The sequence below is a fragment of the Numenius arquata genome, chromosome 1 (assembly GCF_964106895.1).
Source record: "Numenius arquata chromosome 1, bNumArq3.hap1.1, whole genome shotgun sequence".
Taxonomy (NCBI): Eukaryota; Metazoa; Chordata; class Aves; order Charadriiformes; family Scolopacidae; genus Numenius; species Numenius arquata.
The window spans coordinates 55,810,309-55,833,079 of record NC_133576.1 but is presented as its reverse complement, the minus strand read 5'-3'; the positions used below and the strand labels follow the sequence as shown (position 1 = coordinate 55,833,079).

Genomic DNA, 22,771 nt, shown 5'->3' with positions numbered 1-22,771 from the left:
ATTGGTCATTTTTTTTCTGGGAGTAAAAAAAGCTAAGAAACAAGTTAGATTCATAAATGAAAATGTATTTCACCTTTATACATGCTATACAGGTCATGCAAATACAGAAATCTACAGGTTATACAATGACACCATAATAAAATATAATGTGACATTTGTCAAACACCATGTATCACAGCAAAACAAACTGGTTTTGTTTGTTTATTATTTAGGAAATAGATGAAGGACTACTTTGGAAGACACAGTACCATGCTACAGCTTACTGCACAGTCAAAAGAAAGTGTTTCTCTGAAGTACACTAACATAAATAGAGCTGGATTGTTGTAGGTATGATTTCTTTATACATCGCACATAATGTCATTGGTTACTTTCCCGTTGCTGGCTTTAAAAAGCACAAGAACAGGGCTACAACTGAGCTCAAGCTACACTGTGAACTCCCTTACATGTGAAAAAAACAAACAAAAAAGCAAAAAAAAAACCCCACCCCTCCCAAGTTTTCACTTCTTTTGTGTTAGTGTCCAAAGAGAGTTGTATTTATAATTTATTCTTATAAGGGACTGGACAGAAGTGTCCTCGAAGCAGCACATGATCTAGCAGAAAGTTATCATAGTTCACCAACAGAAATAAAGTTAACACTGTATGGCACATAATGTCTAGATATTATACATCCTGATGTGAATTTTCCCATACAGATGCTTACAGACCGTTGCGAGGGCAGCGCTCCCTGTGGGTGTCTCAGCCTTTGTAGTTCTGCTGCAACGTTTGCATATTGTTTTGCTGCTGACTAAATCTTGTTTTGTTGAGCCTCTAGGAAGCCAAAATACTTTTTCTCATGATAGAAAGCCTCCTGGTATTAATCAAGTGTCTGCATCTTCAAAGATTAACGTGTTATCTCACCCCCCCGACCACTCACTTGGATCTACTACAGCTATACTATATATATTAAGGGATTATACTAGGCATTTTGCCTATTTTGTTTACAGGTGTTACACAAGTATGTTTTTAAACACATAATTGATAGTCACTCCCAGACTAATTAATAACCAGTAAGTGCCACTAGTGACTAAAAGTGTCAACATAACCATAACGGGATAGCTCCCACACTCCACAGTCAGTAAGAAGGCTCTTTTGATTCCAGCAGCTGTATATTTTTCAAGCCTCTTCAGCTATAGCTTTGAATTATACACCTGCATAGAAGTTGCCAGTAACTCCTTATTAATGACAAAAAAAGATAGGCACAAAACTAAAGTACAGAATATTATTTCTTTTCAATGCACTGTGGGCAAACCTCATCATTATTTACAAGAAAAAACCGTCTAAATAGATGTATGATAAAGCTTAAGGAAGAAACATTTCAAAATAAAATGCACAGGTAAAAATCACAGTGAAGTGCTGAGATGAATTTTAAATTAAAAGAAGAAATAAGTACTTTATTAGCAGCTAAAGCTCATATTCTAATGCACACTCCGTCTTCCCTGAAACCATCGAGGCTCTAGATCACTGGGTTCTGCCAAAAGCAGATGGTTATTCAACATACTCCCTGGGAAGACAAAGTTATATTCGGCTCTGATTATTTGAAATCCAGTGTTCCATGACTGCAGAAGCTTTTTCAAGTGACAAGCTCATATTTTACTGCCAGTAGCATCACAGGGATATATATCCTCCACAAATTGCTACCTCTGTCAATTAAAAAAAAAAAAAAAGGAGAGAATATCAAGTCAGCTATGCAAGTTAGGTGACTTCAGTTTTGTAATTTAGAATACACTCTCTCAAAAAAAAAAAAAAAAATCAGCTGTGGCACTGTACTTTGAAACTGTCACTAAAGCCTACTATGCTTTTTTCATGTTGTTTTTTGCAGGCTTCCCAGGATAAGTGATTCTGCACCGTGCTGCAAGTATTTACAGCAGCGGAAAAGAGTAAGCAGCAACAATAACTACCATTTTCTAGGTTGGCCCCATTTTTAACTGTTTTCTTCATGCAAACAGGCTCCAAAGTCTTATAGGAAAGGTATTGTATTAATGAAGAAAAAAAAGCAACTCTTCTCACTATATTCTGAATGGATAAAGGAAATGTTTCCATTTACCAGATACAACTTTTGGTTGCTATGATACGCTTAGTTTGCATATGATGCCAATTTACAAGGAGCTGCAAATATGAAAGATTATGCTAAATTTAAATATCTAGGAGACCAGCTTTCTTCCTCTCTCCGCATATGTTGTTTACAACTGCAATATTTTTCTGGGAAGGCCATCAGTAATCACAGCAATTATCATATCTAAGGTGTTTATCACAATACTGTACCTTTATCTGTTCTGCTGAAAAGCGAGATTGTCAACAGATAGAATTAAGTGTATTTTCCTGTCCTGGACTGTTAAATCCCTCAATTAAGTTTTTGTTACAGTCATCTAGGCTAATGGTATCACTGGACATCTTGGAGTATGTAGCTTGGCCTGTGAAATCCAAGAGATCTTCAAGAGCCTTGGAATTACTTGTCCCATTTTGGTCCAAAGAAACACCAGGCATGAGTTCATTCATAGGTGAGTACTCAGGGATAGAGATAAGTTCTTCTTTTGAAACTGGGCTGTACAAAAGATAAAAAAAAAAAGAAGATGCAGAGTAAGAGGTGTGTAACTTTTAGTTAATCAACAACCAAATTAATCTTCTGAGTCTCCAAAAACTACTACTTATCTTAAGGCCAGCTGCAGCAAGCCTTTACCTAGACTACATCCCAATCCAAACAGAAAGAGGTTACTCTGTTCAGGATGGAAGGTCATATCTAATCCATATTCCTTAAAAATTAAGCATTGTGGTAGCTGCGTGATGTGAACACTTAACTCCTAAAAACACATTTCTGGTAGTTTACTCCCAACTCATTATTTCAGTCCCTGTACCATTCCCTTACTTCGATGTTTATTGCATCTTGCAAATTCTCATCCTGATCCTGCAAACATTTCATAGAATCATAGAATGGTTTGGGTTGGAAGGGACCTTAAAGATCATCAAGTTCCAACCCCCCTGCCATGGGCAGGGACACCACCACTAGACCAGGTTGCTCAAAGCCCCATCCAGCCTGGCCTTGAACACTTCCAGGGATGGGGCATCCACAACTTCACATCCACAACTTCCACAACGCATCAAATCCTGCGACACAAAACCTAGTGGGAGCCCAATGACTAGTAAGGGACTGGGTTTAACACCTATCAAAGAACATAATTTTACCTAGTGAGACTGTACTGTGGAACCTGCTGCCAGATGAGGTCCTGGATGCAAACATTATCAGCAACTTGAAAAAGGAGTTGGATAAACTCATTGGCAACAGGTCCATCAGCAGGTATTTCGAAGGGCAAGGCAGAGTTGTGTCCTCTAACATCCCTATTGTAACACTTCTATGGATTGCAGAAAGTGGTGGGCTCAAGTGCTCTCCCTAACTAGTTATGCTTATTGATACTCTCTGAGACCAAATAATGGGCTAGACAGACTTCTGGTCTGTCCCACTAGGGCATTTCTTACGTATTTACGTAGATTTACTGGCAATACTGAAACAGTATGAGAGGTTAAGTTGGCTTGCTGATTAAGGAAGCACCGTATAAAAATTCCACATTTAAAATTCAGAACTGGTTTTCCCATAGCAGCCATAAATCAACATCCTTCTTTCCTGCAAGTCCTTCCATCAAATCCAACAGTATTTAATACACACAAAGTTATTTACCGATTTCCATACACTTGTTCCAGTTAAATACTTAAAATTCTAAAATAATTGTTTTCTTTATTCTGTTTTTATGGAGGGAGAAAAGCTCATGCATCGTGGCTATGCAGTCTTGACACAAATAAAAAAAAATGGTGACACCTGACAATATCTGCAGTAGCTACTTTCATAGAACAATCTGAAAGGTTTGGACAAACTTGTATGGAATCCATACGTAAGGACTGAAGAAGGATCTTAGAGCCCTCCCCCTGCCAAATACGTGAGAGTGAGATGAGGTTCTGCTGACTCTTGTCCGAAATAATCAATTTGCATCTTGGCAGGCATGGAATACACCACAGTAGACACCCAACTGCCCCACTGTGGGGTAGGTGAGAAGTAAAGCAGTAAAGTATTAACAAATAAACCAGAAAACTTTGTGTGTGTCTAATATGAATCCCACAATTTCTACTGCTAGATACGATCTGTACCTCACATCCATGGACTGAACCTCATCTGTTGAATCTTCCATGCTGTTAGATTTCCCATCAACAGCTTCCAGCTGAATAAGTCCTGGAACTGACTTGAGTCCATTAGCAACTACATCTTGGGAAGGGATTACAGAGGCAGCACTTTCTAAGCTTTTATTTTTCAGGCAGGTTGCCAATCCATTGATATCTATAAAAGAAGGTTAGAAATTATGACAGTAGCGACTTCTTTCTTAAAATAGTTTAAAGAAAAAAAATAATCACAAATGCTTTTAAGTTATATATCAAGTAGAAAGGGAGACTGACAATGCAGTAGGACTCAGTTTCATCTATGACTCATCATACTATACTGTCAATCCTCTTTTTCCACTCTAAAATTGCACTTTATGCTACTTCTTTTAAATCCAAGGAAATTGAAAGAGAATGTATTTTTTATGTCATGTACTAAAAGCCTTGGCCTGGGGAAGTAAACAAAATATAGAAAAATGCCAGATATCTATATTTTATTTAATAGTTCTTTAAATATATACGCTTTTTTCATGAAGTCAAATGAAATGTAAGATTTATAGCAATGCTATAAAAAGCTTACAAGCATAGTTGTATTCAAAAATTTTCTACCTACAGAATTTGAAGGTAGATTTCAGCAACCAAACCTACTGGCAGGCTGTAACTTCTCATTTACAGAAATGCTATGTCAGGTACTAAAATGGAGGAGAAACTTTCTTCTGCTTACGTGGCAAAACAAAGCTAAGTCTCCAGTTTCTAACATTTGTAGCTGATGCAAATGTAGCTGTTCTTTTTGAGATGAAAGCAAAGAACCGGTAATAATACATGGTGCTCTGCCTGAGATTACAAAACTCTGAAAAGAACTGTGAAAACAGGTCAGAAAAATATGGCAATTTTTACCTGGCTGGTTGAGAACAAGGGTCTTTGGCTGCTTTTCCACATTCAGAGTTGATGGTATCTCCAGTTTTGGCTCTTCCTTCTGTAATCAAGTAATGAGTCAACTGTGTTAGACGAAGGACTGTAACCTTCAGGGACTCCAAACCTGTGAGACTGCCCAGGGCCACAGGGTGGTAAAAGGGCATCGACAGCAAGAGATTTATTTTTTTTTCCTTTTTAATTAGGCATAGGATTTATTTTCTTTTTGAAGTAAAAAAAAATAAACGTCCTCTGAAAGTAAGTGAAGAAACAGTTTCCTTAGTAGAAAATTTAAAATAGAGGTGAAAACTTCACTCTGTTGTTTCCTGGCTGGACACAATTGCCTTGTTCTCAACCCCACATTCCTGTCAGGCTTAACACAGAGGGGTCAGTAAATAATTCACTGGCTGGTACAAAGCAGAAGATACATCACAGCAAGCAAACATTACAGCTCCAGAGTCTGCAACAATTGCACAAAGCTGTGTCTCCGTAGCAGTGGCACAACAATAACTGTGACACAGTAACAGTCACTCTCTGTTGGAAATGCAACTAAAATTTGGGTGTAAAGTGTACCTAAGTATACCTACTAACATGGAAGTACTCAGATTTAACTTTCACACATGGGTTATAAAACAAAACAAAACCCTACAACTACACACTGTTCATACCTTTATTTCTGGTGTTTCACTCCTCCTTGTTCTCTTCATTATTTCATCTATTCTCTAGAAATCAAAATAAACCAGAGGATGAGCAGGCAGACAGAATATTTAACACCAGAGAGTGATAAAGGAGAAAAAAAAGACAAAAAGAAAAACTTTTCTCTACTGTCTTGTCCTCATCCCTGCTTGTTTTGAAAAAGTGGGAACAAGTATGAAAAATAAAGAAAACAAAAGCCAGAAAACACCTGAGAGCTGGCTTTCACATACCAGATCTCACAGAACATGACCGTCTCAGGAGATGCAATTTAGAGACAAGCATTTTAATACCAGGTGTTTTTAGTTATGAGTTGAGCTCAGCTCTGGAACAAGATGCTTATTTAAAACCAACAGCTATTATTTTCATCTAGTTGCTTTTCCAACTATTTCCAAATAGTGCCTTTAAAAAAAGTTAGGCTTTTTGGGATGGCAGAGTAAAATGAAAGATCTGAAGTTATTCTTGCTGGAAACATGTAAGGCATCACCCTAAAATATTTTTATTTTTTCTTCTTTGTTCATTAAAAAAAAACCCTTCCAACAAACCATGTCTCTTTGCACTACTTTGAAAGGAAACTATTTGAGATCTAAAGACACTTTGGTTTGGTATCGTAAGCTGCAACATGTCTCCAGCTCAGTAGCAAACAGTTTAAAATAACATACTGGAAGAACATATATGGAAGCACAACCTTTTATAACCAGACAGAGGTTCTGCAGTTGTTCTGTCTGTACATAAAGCTAAGTTACGCAGCTCCAGCCATTTCCTTGTGTGGTAGTGCCCAGCCAGCCCTGCTGCCTCTGCAGAATGCAACCAGAGACAAGCCAGGTGGGAGAAAACCTGTTTGTTAATCACATTAACTTTCTCAATTAATGACACAGAGCTTATTTTGATTAAGTTTTCAAACAATGTCACTCATGTTCCTCAATAGTCTGTGATGTCCTGGGTTGGGCAGCGATCGACATTTGCCTTGGCATGCCATTCCCTGTTTGTCTCAGGCGTTTAACTTTGTGAGTAAAGGCTAATTCTGTGTTTGTTCAGTACCTACTAGAAAGTCATTTGCCTTAGGCGATTCCATTGTTAAAAATTTTCATGTCCACATTCCCCTAATGTGCAAGTAGCAAATACAAAGTTAGGCAAAAATATCAGATTATTATTTCTAGATACTATTGGGTACTTCCTGGGTTATGTATTTAAACAAGAAATGAAATAATTATCTTAAATGAGACGCAAATATCTACCTTCTTCCGCTCCAGTCTTTCTTGCTCAATTTGCTGCATGATTTGTTCCCTTTCAAGACGAAGTTGTTCAGCTGCCTCACGGGCTTTGATTTCTGCTTCTTCCCTCTAATCAAAATGTATAAAATATGATAGGGCCATTATTTATTTCAGGCAGATCACCAGATAATATAAAGTATTTATTTATATGTATATATAAATATATGTATACATATATATGTATATAAAGTTTCACATTTGTGTTCGAGACAGTACCTGTTTCTCAAGTTTGGCTTGGAGCTCTTTTTCTTGCTTTTCTTTTAGCAATTGTTCTTCCTCAGCTCTTCTCCTGGCTTCCTCTTCTGCCTTTCTCCTAGCTGCTTCTTCTTCACGTTTTCTTTCCTCCTCCTTCTTACGAGCCTCTTCCTCCAGACGAAGTCTTTCTTCTTCTGCCTTTCTTTTCTGTTCTTCCCTTTCAAGCCTGCAAAAGATATAACAACATGTTTAAAAGGTTTCATCTTTAGTGTGAATCTTATTGTATGTGGTACGCAATCAGCAGTAACTGATAATGTATGCATCAACGCATTTTCATGAAAAATGCAAAGATACAGCAAAGACATTGAGCATACGCCCAGAATTCAGGTTGCTAAAACATTTATTCCAACCTTATTTTCACTGCCCCAAATCTTTCCTAGAAATTATAGTTTCCCTTGAAAAAGAAGGTGTCATCAAAGAAAAGAAAACATTTCCATTCTAATTTCAATTAGAGCTTCAATAATATAAACACCCCTCTCCTGTACACACCCAGGATGCTGGTATTGAAAAAAAAGCAAGTACTTTTTTCCTTTGTTTCAGCCAAAGACAAACAGATTGGATAAGCAAGAGCAAACAATGGCCACAAAACACAGTGGTACGCTAGATACAGCGGTACACTAAAAACACTGCATCTAAATTCCACTTGTGATGTTCCCTGGCCCACTTAGGGACATCACGCTCCTTTGTCACCACACTGAAGAGCTGCTTTGACAACTGATCATTCTTATCCTTGCATATCAGGGATTCAGGAAATATCAAGTTTCCCCTCCCCCTCATGTTTTCAATAAGAGCAGAGAAAGTTGAATTTAGACATGCAGAGTTAGTGGTTAACTATTAGGGGCTTGAAGGAAAGGCATGATTTGTTGACACTTGCAACCAGTATCCAATGTGGAGAACAATCTAAAAGCTTGCTCCTAGAACACAGCAAGAATTTTAGGGCTTAGACCCAGCAACCTTCATTGTGCCCACAACTCCCTACAACAGAACTGTACAGGGAGATAAGTTGATGAATGACACAAGCCTTGCCATTTAAGGCATATACTAACTACTGCAAGACTGTTTCTTCTATGTGAACTAGCTCATTTAAAACTGCTTCAAATATTTTTTTACAAAATAAAATGCTTCAGGTATGTCCACACTTTAGTGGACAATACCTGAAGTATTTGGATGAGTAATAGTTCCTTCAGGCTTCTTAAAGAGGCCAAATTAATATTTTCTACCTTCACTAGCCATGAAGACTGCAAAAACCACTAATTAATTATGGGTCCAAATTGAAAGAAATTAACACTTACATGTAAGCTCCCACCTTGATTCTAAAACCACAGTTTCAAGCATCTTGAATGATACAGGTTAAATTATTTTCACAAATCAACAGAGATACCTCTCCCGTTCTTCTCTTTCCTGTCTCTCCCTTTCTTCTTGTTCTTTTTGCAGGCGGGCCTGTCGTCTTTTTTCAGCTAGAATTTTTGAGGCTTCTTCTGCATCAGTTGTTCCTGCCGTGACCTTCCCTGGGAAATGACAACCAAGGGCGGAAAGTTAGGCAGGGAACTGAGTGCCCAGCACATCAACACTCGCACAGAGGATAAAACGTCCTGGTTCACACCGGTATCACACCTTTGCTTGTCAAAAACATACATCAGCATTTTCAGCAAACAGAATATGGGATAGATAAGGGCATCCTTGGATTTCAATTTCACATCCTCATTAACAAGTGTTTTTCATACATGGGTAACCCTGGTGAAAACTGTACATTTACTGGTTAAGTATGTATCTTTACACACTCTCCTAAGCCCATGACTAAGCAGCTTCATAAAAAGAACAGCTCATCGTTGTTTATAAGCCTCACAGACCCACGATACCTTGCAATTCATGCTTGCAGTAAGACTGACCTTCATTATTTTCAGTCTTTCCTGCAGAAGGCACATGCTTCTCAGAAGCCACCTGGCCTGCCTCATCGGTGCGTGCTCCTGGGGATTTTTGATGACTGATGTTTTCTTTCTCCTTGTCTGCTTTCTTTTTAGGAGTCTCCTGGTTGAGATTAGAAGTGGCACGATGCTTCACAGGAGAAGCTGGATATTGTTTGGCATTTTTAGGAGACTGAGGATAAGTCTTTGCAACTGTCCTAATGAGGGAAAACAAAAATCAAAACAGGCCATATGTTACACAGTTTGGAATCAAACTCCATCTTCACGTATATTGTTCCCCTTTCTTGTCTCTGGCTACATAGGAATATCAGCTGTTTTGCACAATACTGCATAGAAACCACCTGGATGCAAGCAATCAGAACCTGAAATACAGGGAACTGGCATGCAAGTGCAAATGATTACAGAAAATTCTCATTTAAAAAGACCAACAATGTTGTCCTAGTTGTAGGCAAGAGATATGAAATCATGATCTTCCTAAAACAATTATTTTAGTAATGGCCATTACGTAACAATTTTGTCAACACTCCTGTACTGAATAGTCCTTTCTCAACATTTAAAGCAAAGCTATGGCTGCTTTCTCTCTGAAGAAATTATAACGAGTTGCAGTGTGCCGCTTTCATCTGAATACCACCTTGTCAAACGCAGCCTTTTTCTAACAGTATCTGGTTTTCCAAAATAGCACCAAATACTACTAGATATGAAGGTAAGGCTGGGTACCACAAAGGCAGACAGAACTGACCAAACCATTCTACAGGCAGCTTCGCTGTTTCATCAATTAGTGCTTTAATCAGCATCATCGCAACAGACTGAAGGCTCAAAACTCAGCCCCAGCAACCTTTTACACAACTGCATTTGTGGTGATGGCAATGCAGAGCAGCAACGCTGCCGATCACTCATTTGGCTGTTGCATACTTTAGGTGAAATGATAACCTTGAAGTCAGTTTTGGCGAAGCAGAAGGGTAAAGATACTTGATATTCACTGAAAAATAGCTGCACATTAAAAAGAATAGATTACGAGGAAACATAAAACTCCACACAAACACCATGCATTATTTATGTAACACCAGTAACTAGCACTAAATACTTGTAACATTGAGAAAGGCTGGGCTGTGTGACTCAGTAGTATGGAAGTAAAGAGATTACAATCTTAAAAAAATGATTTATGTGAGTCCCATTAGAGTAAATAATCCTACATTAAAGTGAACATTACACATGTAGTTTTAACATTCCTTGTGAATATGTAATTATGATATAAATGTACTATTCCTTATCAACTTTTTTCATCTACACAATACAGTTTTGTATACTATAACATGTTTTCTGGACTATACACTCATTCTGGTAGACCACAAGCATGAAAACCTGGACAACGGCTGAAAAATAATGGACTGGAGTGGCAAGTTTTGTATAGATCTAACTATAGTATTGTGTGGCCAGAGACTATTATAACTGGAACAACATTTGCATTACATAACAGACAATAAGAATTAAACATCTTTCAACTCCCCCCCAATTCATAATTCAGGAGAAGAAAGGGTTCTTTTCCACCATATTATGCTGCATTTGAAAGAGGGTGAGACACCAGAACACAGGGAGCTCATTCAGAGTATTACACCACCTGTACTTTCTCACTCCCACTGAAGAGCCACCACAGACTCCAAAAGCCCTTGGGCTGGTGAAAGAGTAGCACCCAAGTAAATTTGAAGTTCAGCTCAGGTACCCTCTGCCTGCAGGCCCAAGGGCTCCCCGTCAGCTCAGGTCCTCGCCCTTGGTCCTTCCTTGAGGTAAGCTGTAGATAAGCCTGTTCCCGGCCTCCTAGCCTGCCATCCTGACCTGCTGTCCTGGATTGTGCTTGGAGCCTCCTTATTAAGGCCTTTGCTGGCTATCACTGGACTCTTGGCTGACCCTGGTCACCATCATCAGAACTGCCTTGGTCACTTCTTTTGTCTGCTGTGGGATGGGGTCCTGTGGGTGAGGTCCCTGTCCTTGTCTGCCCTGCTGCCACCCATGGCTCCTGGCTCACCCTGCCTCGCAGGGCAGCCTGCTCCTGCTGCCCCTTGACAGAAGCAGGCTTTGCAAGATGTGGACAGGCAAGTGCTTCCAGGTCATGTGAAAAACAGCAATGGGAGAAGCCAATGAGATTGGCTGCTGTTGACCATATCTGTTTACGCATTTCTCTTTAGGATAAAGACGGACTCCCAGGCCCTCCTAAAGACAACGGCAGAAATCTCAAGGCCTCACCTACATATGTACATCTTGTATGTGCCTCACCATGACCTCAGTCATTTTCAACTGCATTTCATAAAAATATAATGCTTAATAAAGAAGCAAACAACCTTTCTTATGCATGTCTGCAGCACAGAGGATGCTTCTTGCTAATCATATGCTTCTTCAAAGCGTAGTCCCTTCTTGCTGTCTTTGTTTTACATTTCCGACTTCACCACACGTTCCTTGCAATACTTTTTATTTAACTTGTTGTGACAGAAGCAGCAAAACAGTCACATAAGTAAGACTGAGTCATTTTCAGTATTAGCACAGAAGTAATTGTTCTCTAATAAAGACATGACAATCAAATTAAAGAGGTTGGTAGGAAGGAGTCTAGTCATGACAGCTATGCTGGCTTTGCATAGGAATTAGAGCAGACTGGCTACACAACTTACCTGTTGGACTAGAGGCATGTGTTGAATGCTATTATTTAAGTAAGGCATCTTTGAACTTTTAGACCTACAGAAATTTTTCCTTACAGCTCTTTGCCCAGAATAACAAAAAACTTATATTATGCTGCATTTAAAAGAAGATATGGATGCCAGTAGAGAGTATTAAATGAACACTGTTTTCCCTCTTACATTTAAAACATATTGTCCACTTAGTATCTTTAACATTCCTAGATAACAGGCAGAATTGTTACTGGGAAAAAAACCCACTCCTTCTAATAATATTTAAATTATGCTACTTTTTACCGGAAGTGGCCAAACTTGACTCTGAAGAGAGAAAAATGGGATTATTAAGGGAAAATGTATAAATGCTTGCATAGGAGTCTGCTTAGGCTTAAAAAATGTTTTATTTTAGCTTTGGGAGAAAAGGAAAGGGATGTAATGAAACTGTGGTAAGAATGTGGGAACACAAAAGCATGCCTGATGAGGATCAGAGAATTAAGATGACAGCTCCGCAAAATGCAAGAAGTGGTCGCACGTTGTCTGAAAGTTGGCACATCTCAGTCACTAGATTTTACAGGGGACCACAGAACTACAGGAAGGATCTTCCTCCCTCCAGGAGGTCTTAGTTTTCTCACCTAGCTGCCCTGTGGTGACACGAGCACAGCAGCTTGTAAGAAGTCATTCTTATCATGACCCCTACATGCACTGCAAGAACCTCTATCAGGACTGAGGACCACTGGTCCTTAAACTACAAGGGCTCTTAGTTAATCAAAAGAGGAATAGCAGGGATGGCCCATACTGCGGAAGAATGTCCCAGGAAGAGCACAAGAGGCGTTCTGAGTGTACTTTTGCTGAGCATAGAAAAGAAAGTACATGTGGCACATGAGTCAGAGGTCAAATCCAATTTTGTCCATAAACAGCGAGGGAGAGAACAGCAGACTTTCTTGAAAAGCCAGGTACGTGACAGGTCATTGGTTACAGCAGTTCAGAAGGCTGACTTTAAATCAGAAACTTGCAGCATCACCAGAGCTGCATTATTTTTCCCCGTCTCCCTATTATTTCAACAAAAGCTCTGCTGAAACCACACCAAGGACTTGCACGTTCTCAAGGCTGTTTTCTAAGGTTGCTCTGATCACAAGCTATTCCTGGGTTCTGATATTTTCGCTCTGTAATCTGTAATATTTTCTCAAAAGCAGGATTTTTTTCACTTTCAGTTTTGATCTTTTCCAGCCAGAGACAGATTAATTTCTCTTTTACACACAAGCATAGGTCACAGAATATAGGTCACAGAATAGTTATTTTGATAGCTGCATTACTACATATGTTTTCAAAATCTTGAATAGGCCCATTCTCTAGCTAGCTGTGGAAAAAACCCCTCAAAATAGTCTTGATCCAACATTCTACCCACTGTTTTTATCTTTCCAAGGCAAAACAAAGATCATGAGTAGTAAATGTAGCACATATCAAATAAAATCTAAAACTAGGTCACTGCAGGATATAGAAGCTACTTCAGTGAGGAATTCACCACATGCAGACACCTTTCTAACAGGTTCTTTTTAAAACTTGGGCTTTTTTGTACTAGTCTAGGTTCATATTTTGTCGTTATTGTGTAATTTGATTGAGCATGTACATTTCTGATGTCAAAGTGTGTCCCAACGGCTGCAGTGAGATGTCGCCCAAAAGCACTACTGAGGTATGGGTTCAGCTAGTGAAACTGTGAGCAAAGGACAGTGACACAGACCGGGAACTGGAAATGAACCAAGAATCACCCACCAGCAGCGCTGCAGCCCTTTGTCCCTTTCCCCCTGCCCCCTCTTGCCCTCTCATATGAGGTAATGCATTGGCAAAATAATGTAACATAGAGGCTTGTCAGAGCTTTCCATTTTCATTCACTGGCTTATACTATGGCTTATCTGAAGACACTTAAACCTAAATCCTACTTCCTTGATTCAGTCAGGCCCCATTGATTTCAAAGGGACTATTTACCCAAAGACATGCGAAGGACACAGGCTTTATTGCTTTGCAATCTATAAGATAGGACACTTACCTATTCTCTGAGGGATACTGCAAGAATAAACGGATTAATGTATAGATCTTTGAAGACAAAGCATCAAAAAAATTTACCAAAAAACCTGCAATTATTGATCTTGTGAAAGATCTGAAGAACAGGAGCACTTTACACAGTCAGTATCCAATAGCAATTGTAAAAATAAAAGATAATGTCTCAATTATCCCAGCTCTCTAATCCATTAACTTTCATCTTTGTCAACTGATCCAAACTGGATTCAAAGCAATATTTTTGGGTTTCTTTCTTGTGTGACGTTTCTTAATATATTTACTTTTAAATTATCTTCAAGCTTTGAATTCCTTCCTTGATTTTAGGTATTGTTCAATGTGTTTTTATTTTTCCCCCTTTTCTCCTTTTTAGGTCCATATTTTTTCACTCATTTGGTCTTGGATGTTATGTCTTTGGGCTGATCTTTCTTCCTTTCTCAGTAAAATTTGCACCCTCAAACATTTGTATTTTATTTATGTAATTACTGTGAATCTACTTTGCCATCAATCACTGTCTCTCTTTAGGTTGAAGTTTTGTTGTCTTGTTTGAGCCTGTTTCAGTTACTTTACCATGATAAAAAGAGCTTTCTAATTAATAAATAATGAAATAACATACAGAGAAAACAAGCAACTACCACCCACAAACCAAGATGACAACTGTGAAGAACTAGTAACTAGAACAATGCCAAGAAAACATGAACGTCAAGTCACATACTTTTAAGAAGAAAAATGCGTACAGCTAATTATCTTCTAAATCACTGGCCATACTTGATTCTTTCCTCAATAGCTTTCTATGTTAAGGTGCTATGCAGGAGCAGTACCTACTAATGCTGTACAATACGTATTCCTATTTCTTCCAGGATATTTTTTTGGCTACATGGTGTGCTGGAAGGAGAAAGATTAAAATCACAAAAGATTGTCAGGTTTGCAAGGAGAATGAATATTTGTCTACATATTTAGTCACATTAAAATTAAGTTCCACAGTTAATTTTACATGAAAATGTAGGATTATACAATCTCAAGGAAGGTTCCAAAAGCCTGAATACCTATATTTAAATCCACTGACCAGCCAGATTGTTATCTGGCATTAGAGTTGGATGAAGAAATGCATATCTTTATGTAATAATATAATATGGCGATCAGGATGCCCTTTTTTCATTTTATTTTAGATTTCTGAGGGGAAGTTTTGAGAATGCTGAAGCAAACCTGTCTCTGCAATCAGCGATAAACATGGATTTAAACTCTATTTACTATATCTCTCCTAAGGTCAAGGAGGGTGTTCTAATCGGGCCATGTTAAGATTAAATGCTCAGTAATACATTTCTAGCTGTGGTCAGAACCAGATTTTCTTGAGGAAGAGAGGGAGGAAAAAAGAAAAAAAGGATAACTGCTGTGACTCACAATCAGAAAGAAACCCACCAGTAGGCTTCTTAATTTCTCCATGTAGCATCTGTTGCTTCCTCTAAAAACAGTAGTTTATATTCCTTATAGGCATGAAAACATTTTATTATAAAAAAATTCTCCTAATTTGCACCTCTGGGAAAAGTCTCCATCTTTGCCTAACCTTTTACAGAAATTAGTACAACAAGTTAAGATCGGGCATACTTTTTTCATGAAGCACTAAACATCTGTTTGTTTCACAAAATCTTTTTTTTTCCCCCAGAGGTCTCTACGATGAGCTCTACCAACCTTTTCAATGTCTGTCCATCAGAAGGGCTTCACTCTCAGCAATCCATTTCCCACCCATCATTTTGCTCAGCTAAATATATCTCTTGGTATATTTTTATACTGGTATCACTTTTATACTGAGTGACCTGAAAGATGCATTCTAAACAGGGAATCTACTTAGAAATTAATAGACATTTTTATAGCTCAAACTTTTCTCTGTACATTTTTGAGTGCCACTAGACAATGATCTGCTCAAAGGTGTAATGAAAAAAAGCTGGTTGTCATTAACATTTCACATCATTCCATTCTTCACAAAACTTATATAGTCCAGAATCTGATGACATTATATATATCACAAGTTTGAGAATAATATAATATAAACAAAGAATTGCAATTTCCCAGTTGCATGCAAGGGGATGTCCAAAAAGAAAGAATGCCCAGAGTTGGATGGTTTCCGGTATTTTGTCTAATACCAAATTCACATACAAAATCATCCTCCGTTAAATGCTTACGCATTCAGAGCTGAACTAGAAAAGGAGAAACAGCAAAGGAACACCATGTAGTTTTTGAAGCAGAAGAAATTTGTCAGGAAGGGGATCATCAAAACTATTCAGAATGTGGCCAGGTTAGCTGGAGCGATGTAAGCAGGATAGAGTTGGGGACCGTCAGCCTGGAAACCGTGATTAGTGGTGCAACACAAACAGGAGTCCCGTGGTTTGCCTTTGATGTGGGAAAGGCATTTGAGTTTTGGTAATTTTGCCAGAAGACCAAAGTTTTGTGATTTGCTGGTTGGTTGGACTGGTATGTGTTTAAATGGGGAGGTAGCATATCTTGATTTAGGATGGTGAGGTTACTTTCATACAAGTGAGAGCTTCAGCCACATCAGCAAGGATCTGATGAGGGTATTTGTATGGGCACTATGACCCTGAGGTTATGAATGCAGAAAGTAAGATTTTTAGTGAATTGGCATTTAACCAATAGCATAAGATACGCTAAATGGATCCTGGGACATAAGAGTAATGTGTTATTTTTCTAAATATGGAAACTACACTTCTTGGGTCACTAAAAGCATATTTGCGAAACAGGTCTGTGGTGATCTCCCTTCCTTCAGCATGTTGGTCCTCCAGGGCAAGGAGGTTTTGAGGATGACAGAGGTAAGAAAGCCAGTCCAGCCTCAAGTGTCAGTGGGGCCATTCTCACTTGTGCTACCAGGTTCAGATTAAAAATAAATAAATAAATAAAGTCAGACAAAGGGAGATAATTTTCAAGACAGAAGTGAGACCCATAACAGGGTCTAGGAGGAAAAAAAAAAAAACCACATCACAAAACAAAACAAAGAAGTCGGACAACTACTGTGGACCACGACTATTTTAGCATTCTTCTGCATTTGAGCCAGACTTAATATCCTGTTCTAAGAAAGCTGAGGACAGGTTTGCTTAGACTTGTGAGTTCCAAGCTGTGGTACATGAACTACAGTTTTGAGTGTCTACAAATGACAACTAAGAAAAGCAACTCAATTGCTAGTAAGCCCAGATATGCTATAGGTCCACAACTCTGCATGGAAAAACCCCAACAACCAAAGGCAACAAACGCAAAGAGATCTGCTAATAAGCAAAGTCTAAAACCGATAGTTTAGATGACATATAGTTTAAAGTATATTTATGGAACCAGATGGTCATGCCAGCAAGAGGAAATGCATATTTTAAATGCTGGAATTTCTAGTTAGTATTTATGTTCTGTGCATTTCTTCACATTAGGCAGAGTTTCTTCAAAAACAAATAAAACAAAAGCACATTTTAAAATAAATGTTAAATAATACTTCACATGAATTATTAAATGCAATGTGATAACTTCAAAAGGCTGAGAAAAGGCAGAGAAGTGTCTCTAGTGACTATTAACACAACTCTACACATATCTGTTCTTCTACATCTCTCTCTCTCTCTCTCCATCTGTATATGTGTGTATGTATAACTAAAATTAACTAGATTTTACACAACACTTTAAAGAAAGTTCCTCAAGAATCTGTTTCCTTTATAGGTAACAAGAAGCTCACAGCATATTTGACCACTAAAAAGAAAGGCATACTTAGGTGTCGCAGGTGATGCAGATCTTCTGGACATGGTGGCAGGAGAATCAGACCTTCTTAGAGGAGATCCCATGCCAGAGGACGAACTAGGTGTTGTGGGTCGCTTCTCTTTCTTTATCTTCTCAGTCTACAAATACAGTTCACTTTAGTTTCCATAACGAGAACCAATACATCAAAAATAGATTGGATAGTTTTATTAACAAGATTGTGTATAAACAGATTTGTGTAACACACATTTAAGATAAAAACCTTTTAAACACCAGCTCACAACTGCAGTGCATAGTTTTTATTTTACATAGACATGAAAACAACCAACCATGCTTTGCATGGACATAGTATACAAGTAACACCACATCAGAGCCTCTTCAAGAGTTCTTGGGAGGGGTGGTGGCACTGGGTGGAGTTTTCAAAATCATCTATTTGCTCCTGCAGTGCCTCTTAAGGCATGGTCAGGAGTGCACCCAAGCATCTGGCAGTAATGCTGCTGGATCTAACGCTGAATCACACCTAAGAAAGACACTACACAAATCTTAAGCTTCCAGCTTTGGTTCTCTCACTTGCATCTAATTTAGATGGCATGAATCCCCCTAGAATTAATTATTACAAGACACAGGACCTTACGTCAGTTTTACAGCTCTAGAATAAATTTTTTAAAACACACCTTACATTGTGTAGACTCAGTGAAGGTGAATGACTTGCCTTGGCTTTTCTGGAAACTACAGTGGATCAATAATGCATCTTTTAAGCAAACAGCATTAAAAACGTCCAGAGGAAGAGTTAAGCAATTGGTATAAAACAGAGACATTGTCAATACCCTTGGCAAGTTTCCGAAATATGTGAAACTTGCTAATTAAACCAGCAAGACAGGATAGTCATACTCAGTAGAGATCATATTCATCATCCTCATTCCCAGAAGTTACAGGCAAGTCTGCAAAGCTACACCACTGCCAGAACTCTCAGTTCCCTGAAAACAAAGGTGCTGCTGTTCCAAATACCAATGCTCATCATTAATTCCCAGGAGGAGAAAGATATTAAAATGCTGCTAAACAGGAGCAGGAAAGCAACAGATGCATGCAAGGCTTACTTTCTTACTGCTGTTCCTTATAACAGGGGTAGCACTTTATTTTTATGAATGTAAAGGGAAAGATAACAACCAGAAGTCACATCAGTTTCCCCAGAAGTGAAATCAAAACCATTGCAAACCCACCTGAGTAACTTCAGCTGCAGCCGCCCCTTTCATGGCATCGGAAGTGGAGGGTGAAGTTGCCTTCTTTCTCTCGGTGCTTCGGGTGGGGGAAGGCTTGTAGGGAGATTTAAGAGGACTAGCTGGTGCTACACGAGGACAGATATGGAATACTAAAGAGTTATAGTACAATAGCAAGAGCAAAAGGGAGCACAGACAGAGGAAGTAAAAGAGAGGAGAAAACAGCACACTTTTATGTTATAATGTTCAAAGGTAGTCTTCAAGGTTTTTTCAAAAATGTTTCAAAAGATGACATTATATAACACATTCAACATGGGCCCATGTTTACCAAAACGCCTCAACTGAAAGTAACATTTTATAGGATTTTAAAATTTTTTAAAAATATCTCTAAAATATCGCTCTCTTACTCATATAACTTTTGAAACACCTGACTATGACAGATTCTGTTCTCTTCTGAAAAGTCCAGCTTCCTTTGCGTGTGACAAAAAGAGTAATCAAACAATTCTAGTTGGGTGACTTTTGAACAAATACTGCGAAACAGGAAAGGTAACAGAGGAGTAAGATTTTTTTTTTTAAAGCCTAAACATGGCAAAGGCTCCTAGGTACCTTACTCGCTTTTCAAAATAATACTTAATTTAAAAATAAAACAAACACAAACCCAAACCTAAGCTAAATGCTGTTGTAGGTATTTCAGTTATTGTTATTTGTGGTAGACATCAGTTTGAGCGCGACACATACATTACAGCTTACAAGGCAACTCTTTCTGGGTATTTTTTCTTTATTTGCAATATGAACAGGATTTTTTTAAAATGGGGTATTTTACTCCTTTTTTTTGTTCATATTGCCTTCTAAGACAAAACTTTGACATACATGTAGAACAACCAACAGAGTATATGCTTTATCAGTAAGACAGATACTAATTACAACCATGTGACAGTGTATTTCCAATCTTATTCAACTGAAGTCAAGAAGGATATTGACTTTGGAAAAGCAGTAACTATGCTTAAATGTAAAGGAAGTCACATTTTTTTTTTATTTTTTATTGGGGGCAGTCCTATAAAATTTCTTATGAAGCCTTTTTGTATGCTTTTAAGTTTAACTGGACCTGTATGTTGACTGACTTTCCAGCAAGTAGGCAAAAGTTCACTGAATATTAAGAAAAATGTTCAGAAACTTAAATGCTGCTTAAGGTAAGTATTTTTACTTCAACTGTAAAAAAAAATTAATTATATGTGTCCAATAGCAACTGTTTGCCTGAATATCTCGACTCAGAGTGACGCCCTAGAGAAATAGTCTTAAAAATTAAGACTCCTCATTTCTAAGCTTCCAGCAAATGCAGGAGCAGAGCAACTTTGACCCAAACATAACGACATGAGGCACAGTATGAGCTCTTGAAAAGGAAGAACCCTCTTCAGGAAACAACTTTACAGAGAAAAGTACACCACAAATGGGAACTCTCCCTCAACCTTTTTGCTAGCAATTACTGGCAAAACTGTCAATGGCCACCCTGAGTATTGATGCTGTTTGCAACCTGTGCTACAGCCTGATTGCCTTGCGAGGAAATGGCAAGAGGAGGCCGGTTCGGAGAGCTGTTCCCAGAGCCAGCTGAGGGGAAAGCGATCTGCAGACCAAATTGTATCCTTGTCAGACGTGCCAGTGTGCTACTTTAAAGATCCTGCGATGAAGAAAGAGATAAAGCTGGGAGTTTACAAACAAAATGAGTGGGGAAGGACAAAGAAAGTCCCTACTGATTTCTTCAATATCAAAAACAACACAGAGAACAACGTCTGTAGGTGGCCCCAGCAATTCGCCTCAAAATTTTAAGCAGAATATACTGATCTAATTTCAAGTTGGCTTTTGTTCAGTCTTAGGAGTAGTCAATCCCTGAGTGGTAAGTGAACTGGGAATTTTCTCATGGGCCAAGTGCTGTATGGCAGTGTTTCTCCTTCCAACAGATGCAGCTTTTAATGCAGAAACAAGGGAAGTGATTTCAGAGTCGTTCAATACCGATGTCCCTATGTGCTGCAACAAAGTAGTAATGCACAAAGGAAAGTAGGCTTACTTTGTAATTAATTTTCATATTGCTTTGTATTAAAAACACAGATGCGGTACCCGAGCCTATTTCAACCATGCCATAGGAAAATACTGATCATAAAGATGATCAGCCTTATGCTGTCTAACCAGTTTTATCCTGAAAAAAATGTTTCCTTTTGCCGACAGGCATTTAGGTGTGGGGTTTGTTTTTATTAAAAGTAAAAAAAAAACAACTGTTAAACTTTTGTCCTTGTTTCAGCAAACACTACGACTAGGTATAGCTTTATAAGCAGGAACTACTCTGCAAGTCAGGCACTTGCCTAAGTACTAGCAGGACTAGAAATATCAGTTGTAGATGTTCGCAAAGTAAGAATTTTATTAGACTGCCATTTAGAGACAGGAATAGTAACTATCATCCCTAATTTTTAGTTTCTTAAAGACGAATAATTTCTGGAACTGACACCTTCCTGTCAGTGTCTCTGTTTTTTCCACTGAGTAAGTATCATTTTGTATTTGTGTATATACACACACATATATGAAAATACACATACAGTCACACAGTTAGAGGCAAAATTAATTTAACAGCAAAGAACTGGAACCCTAGTACAAATAATTAAGGCTCAAGTGGTGCACTGGGATTTTTGTTCTACGTACTATTTGGGTATGAAAAGGGATGACATTAATATATCAAAGCCTCTGAGAGGTATCACACACTGGTCTAAAAATCTGTTTCTTAAATGAATATATTCAGTTTTCCATTGGCTTAGGTTTTAGTGGGCTTGTTAATTCATTTTTTTTTGTTTGTGTGTTTTTTAAAAACTATGTTCTTTTTCAAAAGATATTTAGAAAAAGATACTTAAAAGATAAGACAGACAAGATGATGTGTTTTTTCAAGCTTTTAAACACACTCCGATCATGAACAACGTAATTGTTGATTTTGTACTATCATGTAAATTGTCATTTGGTTCATAGTACTCCATTTCTTTCAACTACTCAAATGCAACCAAAACCATACCTTAACGGTTTCAGAGTGAGTAATTCACATTTTTACCTGGATTATTGTACTGCTCAGAAAGCATTAATGTACTTCTGCTTCTGGCTAAAGATGACTGTGTGGGAGTCAGCAGTCGAGAAACAATAAAGTTTTCCATTGGACTAAGATGCATGCGGTGAGCTGAAGGATGGGAGCAAATAAAATAAAATTTAAAATGCAAAGAAATAAAACGTTACATTAAAATAACTGAAATGAAATGATGAAATGATGAAATGATTAAATTAAATGAAAAAAGTCTTGAAGTGTTTGAGATTTAAAATCTTTAACAGTAATTTTCATTCCCTATGAAAAAAATAAGGTTTCTAGTTTCTCCATCTTTAAAAATTATTTTCCCATCTGTACAATAAATATAGTAAGGTTAAGACCATGTTGCATTTTATCCTTACAGAGGCATGTTCCATTCTGCAAAATGGTTGCTTTCATGACTCAGCATGAAAAAGGTTTGCCTTTTTCCCCCGGTAGAAAAGGTAGTAGAAACATTTGGTATAACAGCGCAGCTACTCACTAGCGTGCCAACCATACTAAGACCACATTTAAAATCTGCCGTCTCACTGCATTATATAAGTAAATATAAGCATCAACTATGTAAGAAAGTTATTTATAGATGTTCCTATTATGTGCATATATATAGCCACCTATCGTAATAACCTCAAAGCTATTGATGAGTTTTCATTAAACAATTCAGAAATAAAAGTAAATTTACCTTCTCTTTTCATTCCAGAAATAAGCCTTCATTGTCACTTATTTCAGTTAATTTTTTCCTCATTAGAGTTTA

The 22,771-nt window shown here is 38.0% G+C and overlaps 1 protein-coding gene across 1 annotated transcript in view; it reads right to left on the bottom strand.

Moving 5' to 3' along the window:
• Positions 1 to 2,331: 2,331 nt before the first annotated feature.
• MAP7D2 (MAP7 domain containing 2) overlaps positions 2,332 to 22,771 on the bottom strand; it is a 35,923-nt gene continuing 15,483 nt past the window's right edge. Inside the window, exons 7-17 of the mRNA XM_074151959.1 lie at positions 21,994 to 22,116; positions 18,912 to 19,060; positions 17,704 to 17,831; positions 9,203 to 9,435; positions 8,695 to 8,821; positions 7,275 to 7,479; positions 7,023 to 7,127; positions 5,760 to 5,813; positions 5,077 to 5,155; positions 4,174 to 4,360; positions 2,332 to 2,581 (exon numbers count right to left, since the gene is read on the bottom strand). Coding sequence (XP_074008060.1) covers positions 2,332 to 2,581; positions 4,174 to 4,360; positions 5,077 to 5,155; positions 5,760 to 5,813; positions 7,023 to 7,127; positions 7,275 to 7,479; positions 8,695 to 8,821; positions 9,203 to 9,435; positions 17,704 to 17,831; positions 18,912 to 19,060; positions 21,994 to 22,116 — 1,640 coding nt within the window. The remainder of the gene's footprint in view (positions 2,582 to 4,173; positions 4,361 to 5,076; positions 5,156 to 5,759; positions 5,814 to 7,022; positions 7,128 to 7,274; positions 7,480 to 8,694; positions 8,822 to 9,202; positions 9,436 to 17,703; positions 17,832 to 18,911; positions 19,061 to 21,993; positions 22,117 to 22,771) is intronic.